The sequence below is a fragment of the Vombatus ursinus genome, unplaced genomic scaffold, assembly GCF_900497805.2.
Source record: "Vombatus ursinus unplaced genomic scaffold, bare-nosed wombat genome assembly UNPS02014812.1, whole genome shotgun sequence".
Classification (NCBI taxonomy): Eukaryota; Metazoa; Chordata; class Mammalia; order Diprotodontia; family Vombatidae; genus Vombatus; species Vombatus ursinus.
The window spans coordinates 89,435,639-89,449,178 of record NW_020954590.1 but is presented as its reverse complement, the minus strand read 5'-3'; the positions used below and the strand labels follow the sequence as shown (position 1 = coordinate 89,449,178).

The window sequence follows — 13,540 nt, the reverse complement described above, 5'->3', positions numbered from 1 at the left end:
CTCTGAGTGGCAGGCGTCCCACAGCCCAGGCCCGGGCCCCCCAGCGCCCCGCGCCGGCTTTGGCCGTCAGCCTCCTCCTCCCCACGAGGAAGCGGCGGCGGCGGCGCCCGAGGCCCAGGTGCAGGAGCGGGGCGGCCGGCAGCCGGCTCTCCCCGCAGCGCACCCCACCTCGGCCCGACCTCCCGGCTCTGCCTCTTCTCCCTCCGCCCCTTCCTGCTCCTGCCCTTGTCGCCTTCCCCGCCCCCACCCTGCTCCTCCTGCTGCTCTTTCTCCCTTCTCTTCCTCCTCCTCCGGCCGCCGGTCCGGAGCCGCCGCTGCCGCCGCCGCCGCTTCCTTTTTCCGCGTCCATGTATGAAGGGAAGAAGACGAAGAACATGTTCCTGACCCGGGCCCTGGAGAAGATTTTGGCCGATAAAGAAGTGAAGAAGGCGCATCACTCTCAGCTGCGCAAAGCCTGTGAGGTGGCCTTAGGTGAGCGGGGGCGAGAGGCTGGGGGAGGGGAGCACACCTGGGGGGGGGGTGTCTGTGGGTAGCCGCCCGGACCGCCCGCTGAGCCCCCTTTCCCTTTCTTTCTGCTTCCTCATTGGAGTTGACAACTCGGCCGGATGGGGGGCGGGGGGGAGGGGGAGCCAAAGTGATCGAGGAATTGCAGCCCGGACCCCCGGGGTTGGGAGGGAGGGAGGCATGGACCAGGCTGCCTGAAGGAGAGGGGGTTTGGTCTGGTTTTGTTTTGTTTTTGTTTTTGTTTTTGGTTGGACGGAGCCGAGAGCCGTGAGGGCAGAATACAACCCTTTGTGATGAAGCAGAAGATGAGCGCTGTTTTATTAGCCTTGTAATGGAGGTGGAAATGATAGGTCAAGCTCGGGAGGGGAAAGGACCGTCTATTGTCCGGGCACTTAAGTTTATTGCTTTGGGGAGGTTCGGCTGGGAAGGCGATTAGAAGTTGTTCCCCTCCGTGATGCAGTCCTGACATTTCTCTGCCTGCAATACTACTGGGAAGATGTAGTAGCGTTGTCACCAGTGGTGCTGACCTGGAAGTAGACTGAAGGTGGTGGTTGTTGTTGTTTCTTTAAAAGAGTGAGTGTGTGTGTGGTGTGTGTGTGTGTGTGTGTGTGTGTGGTGGGGAGGGAAGAAAGAGAAAGAACCAGAGGAAGGCACCAGAGGTGGGAATGAAAAGGGAAAATGAAAAAGACAATGACACCCACCAGCCACATGTGCCTTCAGTGGCCACTGCTCTCGAGCTTGAGTTATGATTTGTAGTTGAGGAAAGGAAGCCAGGATAATGAAGCCCAATAGCTGGAGCAAATCTAAACAATACCTACATCAAGAATACTATGATTAAAAACAAACAAGGGAAGCCAGGAGGTAGAGGGGGAGATTCTTATTTTGTATTTGTTAAAGATGAGAGATGTTTGTAACAGAGATGAATGCCGAATACTGAGGCTTTTTGCTATTAGAAATAGATTTAAGTAAAATTGATGAGAAGAAAAAAGGAGCTTGTTATGAAATATATACATTGGATCACAGACCTTTGAAAACCAGCATTGTTGTAAAAAGTAAGCCCCCAAAGAATTTACATTGGTTAAAATAAGCCAATGAAAGGTAAGGTTTCACTCTCAATTGCCAGGATGTTTTAAAATTAACTTTGCAAATTATTAAAATAAACAACACTAATTTGTTTTTTTTTTCTTTTTGATACTTAAGTAGATGGCATTTGAAAAGCTTAAAATATTTTGAATCTGAGGATACAAGCTTAACTTTTTTTTCTTTCCACTTGATGGAAGTTAGCCGTTTGTTGGCACACCTCTTTTTTTTTTTTTTGGATGTTTGGTATGTGTATATGAGTAGCCTTAGTAGTATAAAAATTGAGTTAGTATCTGGGCTTTGGTAGGAATAAACATGAAATCAGAAAGTAGGGGAAATTAAATTATAAGCATTTTGATATTTGTATGAGGCTTTTTTTATGAAGTTTTCAGAGGTTTTGTAAGTTTGGCAGAATTACACATTTTTAACTGATAGTCATTTGGGTTTTAAATTTTCTGTATTAGAAAATATTTTGGTAAATTAAATGGTATATGACAATAATTTGAAGAATTAGAATATATAGAGAAACTGTGTCATTAAGTTTTTGTTTAGCTTGAAGTAAGGCTTAGGTGAAAAGTTACAGTATTAAAAATTCATTCCGAAAGCTATTTACAGAATATACAACATAAATAAGATTTCGATAATCATTTTACTAAGATAAAATATACTTACTCTATTCTTAGCAAAGCTATATATTTCCTAAAATATAAAACTTTTAGGAAAATCACAGAGATCTAAATTTGAAAATGAATTTACCTGTAAAAAAAAATCTACCCTGTCTTTGGTGTGTCAAGGTTTAGAAACCTTTAATCCTATGTTAAAAAAAAAAAAAAAGAAAAATGCTTAAAAAAAATAAGTTCCTATAGTGTTATTAAAAGCCATGTTATTGGTTTGATTCTTTGGTATCAGGAAACTTTTAAACTCTGAGATACTAGAAATCTACTTGTAACATTTAGTGTAAACTTGTATTGAAACCCGAAACTGCTTTGAGTGCATACATGTTGCCCTCTGGTGGTGCCCTACTCCGCTACAGCTTTCCTCTGTTCATCCTAGAGCCAGTGGATGAACCTTGGCCATTGAACTCAGCTTAATCCATTCCTGCTCCCTAAAAGCCTGAATTAAAAATAGTCTGGCCATCTGCTGGCAGATGAGGTAGCAGCAGAGCTATTTTTAGTTTCAGAGAATTTAGGAGTACTGCTACTTTGGGCTTGAAGGTGGCTTGTTTCTCTTCATGGGAAGGTGGGAGAGAATTGGGGGTGGGTGGTGAGTCTCCTTTAGACCTTTAAGTATCATGAGGTTTGTTGTTGGTTTTTTTTTTTTTTTCATAAAAAAATTATTAAATTCTTATGTGCAAGAAACTATGTTAAGTGCTGGGGCTACAAACAGAAAAAGAACAATCTGTTCTCAAGCTCACATTTATTATAATAGGGAGATATAATGCTTATAGGAGGCCTTATGGTCCTTAGGGTGTAGAGCCAAAGCAAATAATAATGCATCATCATTTAATATCATTTCCAATGAAAAAGTCATATCAATTTCTAATGTTGAACCATTTGACAGAACTTCCCTCTTACTGTTGAAAACACCAGCAATCCTCCCCAGTCCCCCAAGCTTGCAACCTCAGGTGCATGACTCCTCATGATATATGTATATATATATATATTTTTAAAGTCTGTAGGTTTGTCATTAACTCAACAACTTTAATTTATATTCAATAGTAAGTTTTATGTGACGATGAGCTGAAGATAATAAGTTTTGGAGAGTGGGGACATTGGAGAAGAGGGTAGGCAGAAAAAAAGTTTTTAGAGAGAAGTATGATACATAAGAACAGTGATTGAAGGGGAGAAGGTTTTATTCAAAACAAGATAGAAAGGAGGCAAAAGTGAGAGATTGAGAGGAAAAGAAAATCTATATAAGCTGGCTGGTGTAGTTGAAGGAGCAGTAGATTTAGAATCAGGAAAGACCTAGATTCAAATCTTTACTCTTAACATTTATTAGCTGTGTGACCATAGGCAAGCCATTTTGCCTCTGGTTTCCTTAACTGTAGAAAGAAAATCGTTATAATGGTTATATTTCTCTCACAGAGCTGTTGTAAAGTACAAATTTGAATTATTTATTACATTACTTTCTAAAATGCTTTTTCCAAAATGATTCTGTTGACTTTCCTTATATATAGAATGTGATAGTCTAGTTACCTGAATCTGTAGTGTGCCCAAAAATGGAAATACTATATTTATTTACATGATTCCCTGTCTTCCTTTAGTTTTTCTTCTGTAAATAAAGACATGAGATGGGGGAAACAGGGTAAGAAAGAAGTTACATGAGCATCTGAACCATGATCTCTTACTACCTTTGGCAATCTCCATTAATCAAAAGAACTGTGACTCAACCAGAAGTACACAGATATCAGAAGCAAAGTTAATTGTAATCCAAATCTACTCTGGAACACTTTTCATTTTAGCAGTTCCTTAGAGTAAAAGACCATTTTAATCAAGGCTTCAGTGTTGTCCATAACAAGGTTAGAGAAGGAAAAACATCTTCATAAAATTTAGAGCTATAGTAACAGGAACCTTAGAGATCATCTAGTTATTGGATCAATAAACATTTGTTAAGTGCCTGTTATGTGCCAAGCACTGTGTAAAGCACTTGGGATCCAAAAACAAATATGTCTTTGTCCCTACCTTCAAGGAATATGCATTCTGTAGGGGGAGATAACTTTTATACCTGTAAGTATATAAAAGTAAATATAAGGTAATTTTGATGGGATAGCCACTAGCAACTGGGGAAGGCCTCATGTAGGTGGTAGTGTTTGAGCTTTGAAAGAAATTGAGGATTGTAAGGAGGTATAAGGGAGGTCTAGGCACAGGCAACTAACTGCCTGTTCAAATGCATGAAGACAGGAGATAATATGTCATGTGTGAAGAACCTGCAGCTTGGCTGTACCATAGAATATATGAAGGGGAGTAATGTATAAGGATGGAAAGATAGATAAGGTATGTATTAAGCTTACTATGTGACAAGCACTGTGCCAGCCAGGTCATGAAGTACTTTAAATGCCAGGGAAGTTTGTTTTTGATTCTATAGGTAATAAGCAGGCATTGGAGATTATTGAACATCCCTTATGTCATAAATGAGGAAACAGAAGTCCAGAGTAGTGAAGTCAAAGGAATAACCATTTATTAAGCATTTACTTTGTGTCAGGAACAGGGAATACAGTATGAGCAAAAAGATAGTATCTGCCCTCAAGGAGCTTTCATTTTAATGGGGGGGGGCAGCTAGGTGGCATAATGGATAGAGCTCTGGCCCTGGAGTCAGGGGGATCTGAGTTCAAATGTGACCTCAGACACTTGACACTTAATAGCTGTGTGATCCTGGGCAAGTCACTTGACCCTATTGCCTAGCAAAAAAACAAAACAAAACATTTTAATTGGGGAAAACAATATATAAAAGAAAGCTGAGAAGGGAAAGTAGAAAAAAAAGATACTGGCATGGGAGCGTAATGGAGAAAGAAGTCTGGAGAGTCAGGAGCTGAGCCTTAGAGGAATGAAGAATTGAACATGGCTTGCTTGGGCACTTTACTTTAAATGAGGTGCCAGGAGGAACTGACCAATCAGAGAAAAGGGATGCAAGGGCTGAAAGAGAAAGAAGTCCAGAGAACCAAGTGGAACCCACAGTAGCTAGCAGAGACTGAGATTCAAACTCAGATCCTCTGTTTTCAGATACCGGGCTCTTGCCACTTTAATCACTAACGGAGTGCTGGATTTGGAGTCAGGAAGACCTAAATTCAAACGTGACCCCAGATACTTAACAGCTATGCAGCCTGGGCAAGTCACTCAGTTTCTTCATCTGTAAAATAATAGCAAACTCCCAGGATTGTTTTAAGGATAATATGAAGTACTTTTAAGGTGCTCTGCAAACCTTGAAACATTATGTAAATGATGGCTATTATCATCAACCAACCAATCAATAAGCATTTATTAAGTACCTGCTATGTGCCAGGAAGTGTGCTAGGTCCTAGGAATACAAATGTAATAAATGAAAAAACTCCTACTTGCAAAGAACTTACCTTCCAATGGAAGAGACATAAGGGCATATAAAAGTATGTATGTAATACAAAACTATTAGCTAAAAGGTACTTCAGAGGGAGGACACTAGCAAGTGTGAAGGGATTAGGAAAGGCTTAATGTAGAGTAAAGTGGTGCTTGAGCCCTGAAGTTTTGAAGGAAGAGAGGGATTCTACAAGGTGTATTCTCTAATGATTTAGTCAGTAAAATATAGTATTTGTGTTAAGGTTTCCTTTTCCTTTCAACTTTTTGGATTTGGGTTTATTTACCTATAATTTTGCAGTGTCTCCTTACAAGATTGATTGTGCAGTACTAGAAAACCAGAGTCTTGCAACACCAGTTTATGAAAGAGAACAGATAGAAATAAGGAGGTGGAGAAGTGGGACAAGTTGATGATTGGCAGTTTCTTTCATTTAACCCTTTGTTTTTCCTGATAGGACCAAGTATGTTCTATTTAGAGAAGTGTCTTAGGGAAGAGAAACTGTCTTTTCAAATTGAACAGGAAAAAACTATTGGGTCATTATTTTTTGAGGGGAAGGGGGGACATTTCCCTTGTAAAGTGGAAATAATCTATGGCAGAGGAAAAATATGTTACTATGAATGTCAAATGTAAACTATTATATATTTGCATTTTTTTAGTTCAGCTTTTTGTATGTGCTTTAAAATTTTCCTAGGCTAGGATATTCTCAACAACATAATTTTTGTTGTTGTTAGGGAACCAATTCTTACTGTTGCTTTGATTACTATTAACAATATAATGGCTAAAACATTTTTGAGAACATTGAACTTCAGAATATTAAGGTATCTTAATTTAATGATTTTATTTTCTTTTTATAATGAGCATCTACAAGGGAAAAATATGAGTCTTATACAGTTATTGTAACATTCAGAATTTAATTGCAGCAAAAGATAGACAATGTACATCAAGTAGCAGCTTGACTTTATTTCCTAATGATGCTTTGCGCTCTGTGCTAAATTCTACATCTAAATCTTAACTTAGTTACAAAGTATACCTTTCTTCCCCTTTCCCATTTTATGGTTGAGGACACTGAAGCTTAGAGATTAAGTGACATGACCAGGACCATGTTTCAAATAAGTGTCTGAGGCAGGATTTCACTCAGGTCTTTCTGACTCCTAACCAATGTTCTAATGACTATGACACCTAGCTACTGGGATCCATAATCATTTAAGAATTCAGTCTTAACTGTCAACAAAAGTAAAAATCAAGAGGAGGAAGAACACCTATTGTCCAAACTATTATATGAAGTTAGATGTGCAATCTATAAAGCAGATACATTAGTAAATTTATCCTGGACAATGTGCTGGACTATAATTGAGCAGGAGGAGGAGAATGATCTCAGTTGCCTTTGGAAAATTGTGAGGTGCTTTTAATGATCCTCAAGCTTCTCCCTAAGAAAAAGGACTTCATCTATTTATTTTTTGGGGGGGGGTTTGGCAGTGGGGCTAAGTGACTTGCCCAGGGTCACACAGCTAATAAGTGTTATGTGTCTGAGGCCGGATTTGAACTCAGATCCTCCTGACTCCAAGGCTGGAGCTCTATCCACTGCACCACCTAGCTGGCCTGAGTTTTTTTTTTTTGTTTGTTTGTTTTTTTAAACAAAAATATTCTCCTGGTGATGTTGTATGGCTGGCTATAAGCCACGCCATACTATTTTCTTTAAAAAATTAAAATAGAGAGGTACGTAGTGACCATGAGGAGACTGTAACACATTCCCAACTAAGAATTGCTTAACTGAAGCAATGTAAAAGATGTCAACCGAGATATATGTATAATAAGATGAGGGAAGCCAGCCATGTGGTGAAATAACGAAGGAGAGCCTGTGTACCACATTGGTATCCTCACAATTTCAAGAGACCTAGTGGAAGGCCTCCAGCATGACCCTCTAGAAAGGATTTACAGGGAAACAAGGATAAGTTGATTAAGATGAAAGGGTATGTGAGTTGTGATCTACATCACTGGAAAGAAAACTTAAGTTGATAAGATAACAAATCCAATCAAGTAATGATATGCATGAATCAAAATCAGTTTATGCTAGCAGCATCATTTTCTTTGCTCTACTCATAGATTATTAGTATAACAGCTATAGAACAGGTGCAGAGATGGTATTTACTATAAAGCTTTTCCTCAATTCAAGCACACAAATCTCACAAACATTTTGAACATGGAAACAGCAAAGGCTACTGTGTTCAATAAAACCGAACTCTAATGTACAGTCTGCTTGGTTCAACAATAGTATTCTTAAATTATTAGCATATTTTTTATCACTATCTCTAAGAAATAATAGTACGTCAAGAATTTAAATACATCTCTCTTTGGGTTGCATTAAGCACTAAGTCTAAATTGCTAGGTTAAGAATGATTGAGTAGCTTTTATTAAGCCTTTATTATATTCAACTCACTCAAACTTGTTAGAAAATTTGAAGTTATTAAAATGTTAAGATTAAAAAGTCATTCAAGCTATGATTATGTTGTTTACTTATTAGTACAGCAAAAACTAGGATATAATCAGTCTTTGGGAATAAATTGATCTATCTAGCTAGCAGAGTTTTGTGGACAGTTAAGGGTCATCTCAAACTTTTTATTTTAACCATCTTTGATGGAAATTACTCCAGAATATATTGCCTACTTCTGTGTCTTTTTTTCTTTTTTTAAAGTGATTGAGGGGCAGCTAGGTTGTACAGTGGATAGAGCTCTGGCCTTGGGAGTCAGGAGGACCTGAGTTCAAATCCAACCTCAGACACTTGAACCTAGCTGTGTAACCCTGGGCAACTCACTTAACCCTGATTGCCTCGCTGCCCCCCCCCAAAAAAAGTGATTGAACATATACATCTGCTGAAGTTCTACTTTGATGCTTCATTGTAGTATGGAGATAACTTTAAATTCTCCAAACTATGCCAACAGAGTACAGGCCCTGTTAGGTCCTACGAGACTGGTAAGCAACCATGTTTCCAAATACCATTCTGGCAAGTTCAGGAGAGTTCATCACCAGGTTAGCTGCAGGGCAATAGCAAGTTTCAAAGACCATCTACAAAGTTGAGAATCCAGGTTGGTGGGGAAAGAACCCACACCAGAGAAATTACAGCTCCTCAGAGTATTAAAATAACTGAACATAACTTACCCTTTTCTTGATGACTATTAGCATACAATATCATATTATGCTATAATCCAGTGAAACCCTCTAGGCCTGTAGAGACATATTATAGAACTATTTGGTCTACGTGAAATAAATATAGGCTACTGTACTTTTAGGGTTCTCATGTCTGTTTTTCAGCATTTTTCTTCCTCCAGCTTTGACTTCTTGCTAATGTCACTGTGTTTGCAGCCTCTTTCTTCCCGTCTGATTTGTTGGGGGGTTTGGAAATCAGTGTGGCTTGATGTATAGAGAACTTATTTCCAAACCAAAACAATTAGGTTCAAGTCCTGCCACTGACACTTAATCACTGTGTGAACCTGGGAAAGTCACTTCACTTTCCATTGCCTTAGGCAAAACTCTAAGCCTCTTAGTGACTGAGAAAGTGCCAGCCTGCATTGATAGAGGGATTTTCATCACCTAGGAGTTCCCTATACCTGTGAAATCACAGATCTAATCTCTATCCCCAGGAAACAAGAAAACAACAACAACAAAAAAATTATTTTGAACTGTACATAAAATAAGTTCTGAGTGAGTATTATGGAACTCTTATGAGTAAAGAGACAAGGTTTACTGCATATGGGACCTCTATTTTTGCTGCTGAGAGGCTTTTTTTGTGTGCTTATTGGTTATTGGCTGTTTTCCAGATAAAAAGAGATTGCTGTATATATTTTCTAAGAGTCTGGAGAAAAAAATAATTTCTTCATATCTATAGTATTTTGAAATTTGTTTTTACTAACCATAATTAATGATATAAAGAGATATTTAAATAACCCTTCTGACAATAATACCTTGAGAATTAATGAACAAAAGAATGGGAAAAAACCCATCTGTTAAGCTATCAATATGTGTCAGGCACTGTGCTAAGTATAGGGGAATACAAATACAAAAAGATAGCCCCTGTCCTCAGGGACCTTGCATTGTAAAGGGGGAAGAAAACACATATAGAGAAGTAGTGGCTAAGGAGGGGTGATTTGGTCTGGGAAGGTAGAAAGATGGTGAATGGAGTTAGGAGAATTGTTTGACAATTTCTAGGCATAGTAGTGCTGGGGAAAAGAAATGTGGTACCCACTCAGTGGCATAGTAGAAAAGTATCAACAATGCCCAGGGCAGGAAAGAAAAAATAAGGTATGTAGAATGTACATAAAAATGTACTAAAAAACAAAGTTATAAAAAAAATAGGACTGGGCAGGGGAGAAATCGACTCTGAAAGAATTTATTGAGCATCTTTTTTTATCTAATCTTTGGGGAGAGACAAGTCAATCAATCAATCAGTAAACATTTATTAAATGTGTAGTCGCTGTGCTTACACACACACACACACACACACAAAAGAAAATTATTTTTAGGGATAACAACTGGAGGAATCAGATAAGCTCTCGTGAAAGAGATGGCACTTCCATCAATTGGGGAATGGCTGAACAAGTTGTGCCATATGAATGTAATGGAATACTATTGCTATAAGAAATGATGAACAGGCAGACTTCAGAAAAACCTGGAAAGACTTGTATGGTCTGGTGCTAAGTGAAGTGAGCAGAACCAGGAGAACGTTGTACACAGTAACAACCACATTGTGCAATGACTAATGTTGATGGACTTAACCTTTCTCAGCAATACAAGGATCTAAGACATCTCCAAAGGCCTCATGATGGAAAATGCTATCCACAAAGAAGAAAGAACTATAGAGTTTGAATGCAGATCGAAGCATACTATTTGCTATTTTATTTTTTCTGTTGTGTTTTGTTCCCTCTTTCTGGTGTTTCCTCCTATTGGTTCTAATTCTTACTTACAACATCATTAGTGTGAAAAATGTTTAATAAGAATGTATATGTATAGCCTATATCAGATTGTGCACCATCTTGGGGAGGGAGATCAGGAGGGAGGGGGAGAAAAATTTAAAACTCAAAAGCTTATGGAAATGATTGTTGATAAAACAAAATAAATTAATTTAAAAAATAAATAAAAAAGAAAGAGGTGGCACTTGAGCTGAACCTTGAAGGGGGACAAATGTTCCAAGAAGTATATGAGGAAGGCTAGCATTCTACTGGTGGGTAGCTTACATACAAAGGCACAGATGCAGGAAATGGAGGTAATGCAAGAGGAAGAGCAAGTAGACCGATTTAATTGAAACATTGAGAATATAAAGGGAAATAATGTATAATAAGCTTGGAAAGATTGACTTGAGTCAGATTGCAAAAGGCTTTAAATGCCAAAGAAAGGCATTTGTAATTTATCCTAGAGACAATGAAAAGACATTGAAGTTTCTTGAGCAAAGGAATGATGTAGTTTAACTGCTTTAGGAAAATCAATATGGCAGCTTGTGGAAGACAAATTGAAGAAGAGAGAGACCAAACTGAGGCTATTTCATGAGAACTACCTCTTTTCCCTTAGCCTTGTAACTCACAATATCTCTTTCACTCTAGTCTCTGATGAAGATGTGGTCCTCTTTGCCAAGGACAGGCATTTCACATCACACCTTTAATCCTATTGTTTCTAATAAACTTCTCCAGCAGATTGTCCACATTTTGATCCCCACTCTCTCTCTAATCATCAAAATCTTTCTGTTGGATTTTTTTTCGTACTTCTTACAAACACACCCTTGTTTCCTTCATCTTTAGAAAACTTTCACTTGATCTTAACTATCTCTGCTAGCTATCATATATTTCCCTCCTCCTCAGCTAAAATTGAAAAGGCCATATGTGTCCCCATTTCCTCTGCTCTGACTTAATTCTAAGCCCTCTGCAGTCTGGTTTCTGGTCTCATCATTCACTTGAAAAGGCTCTCTCCAGAGTTACAAATGATTTCTTAATTGCCAAATCTAATGACCTTTTATCAGTCCTCATCTTTTTTTTTTTTTTTTACCTCTACAGCATCTGACACTGCTGAACAACTTCTTTTCCTGGATGCTCTCTCCTTTTTGGATTTTTGTGACAATTTTATCTTGGTTTTCCTCCTGCCGTCTAACTGCTCTTTCTCAATAGCCTTTCCTGTATCTTTGTCTCTGCCAGGTCTCCATATAGTGGGTATACCATCACATCCTATCCAAGATCCTCTTCTCTCTCTTCTCCCTGTCTTATTGTATTGGCAGACTTAATCTACAAAGCCTCAGCCTTGGATTACTCCCACCATTCACATCTTCTCTCTTATACATGTGTTGATGAATGAAGATGAAAAAAAATCACACAGCTGTCCTATCTGGATCCACTACAAATTTAAATTACATAACCACAACTGGGCCCTCACTGCTGCTAGGCAATCCTTTTACACCTCCCAAATTAACACACTATCTCCCCTTACCACAGTGGCTTTTCCAAACCTTTTCATCCCCTCTGGAAGCTCTCATCGCTCCCCTTTCCTCTTACCTTTTAAGTGCCTCATATTTTGTTGAAAAAATTCACATTTGCTGTGAACTCCGTTTTCTTCCCTTCTTCAGTGCCTTATGCCACTTTCTCCAGCTTCACTACTGTCTCACATGAAGAAGTGGTCTTCTCCCTGCCAAGGCCAAAGCTACTTTATGCACAGATGATCTCATTATGTGCCATACTCTCCGGCAAGTTTACCCCTCTATCATTCCCATCCTCTTACTTATTTTCAATATCTCTGTCTATTGGCTGCTTTCCTTCTGCACACAAACATGCCAATGTCTCCATGTCTCCCCCAACCTCAAAAAACCTTCATGTGATCTATCCATCCCTCTACCTATTGTCCCATCTTTCTCCTGCCTTTTGTGGCTAAGCTTCTTAAGAAGGCCATCGATAATAGGTACCACCTTCTTCTTCTCACCCTTTTCTTAACTATCTACAGTCTGCTTTTTTACCATACTACAAACAAAACTACTCTCTCAAAAGTTACTAATGATGTCTTCATTGATAAATCTAATGGCATTTTTTCAGTCCTCATCCTTCTTGACTTCTCTGCAACCTTTGACATTGTGGATTACCCTCTTCTTGGTATTCTCTTCTCTCTGGGTTTTCAGGACACTACTATCTTCCTTCTTATCTGACTTCTCAATTTCTTTTGCTGGATCTTCACATAAGTTATGCCTGCTAACCTTGGGTATCCCACAGGGCTCTGTCCTGGGTCCCTTCTCTTCTATACTATTTCACTTAGTGATCACAATGGATTTAATTATCAACCCTATGTGGATGCTTCTCAAATCTACTTACCTAATCCTAACCTCTTTTGGGAAGTCTTTTCAGTCATCCCCAGTTGCCTTTCTGATATCTTGAACTGGATGTCCTGTAGACATTTTAAACTCAACATTATCAAATAATTATCTTTTCTTCCCCAATCTTCCTCTTTTTCTAACTTTCCTATTCTTGTAGAGGGTACCACCATCCTCCTAGTCACTCAAGCTCACAACCTGTGTATCATGTACAACTCCGTACAACTCCACAGTCTCATTCCCCATATCTAATCTATTGCCAAGGCCTGTTAATTTTACCTTTGTACCATCTCTTCTCATATGTTGCCCTCTCTCCTACACTACTGCCTTCACCTTGGTACAAGCCCTCATTATCTCACACTCATACTATTGCAATAGCCTGCTGGGAGCTGTCCCTACTTTAATTCTCCATTTTCCAGTCATTTTCTACTCAGCTGTCAAAATGATCTTCCTAAATTGAAGATCTAACCATGTTACCTATCTGTCCCCCTCAATAAACTCCAGTGGGCCTCTGTCATCTCCAGCATCAAATATAATATCAGAGTTCTGTTTGACATTCAAAGCCCTTCTTAGCAC

At 38.9% G+C, this 13,540-nt stretch overlaps 1 protein-coding gene across 1 annotated transcript in view; it reads left to right on the top strand.

Moving 5' to 3' along the window:
- Nucleotides 1–278: 278 nt before the first annotated feature.
- LOC114053877 (brefeldin A-inhibited guanine nucleotide-exchange protein 1) overlaps nt 279–13,540 on the top strand; it is a 152,101-nt gene continuing 138,839 nt past the window's right edge. The window contains exon 1 of the mRNA XM_027876985.1: nt 279–471. Coding sequence (XP_027732786.1) covers nt 348–471 — 124 coding nt within the window. The 5' untranslated portion in view covers nt 279–347. The remainder of the gene's footprint in view (nt 472–13,540) is intronic.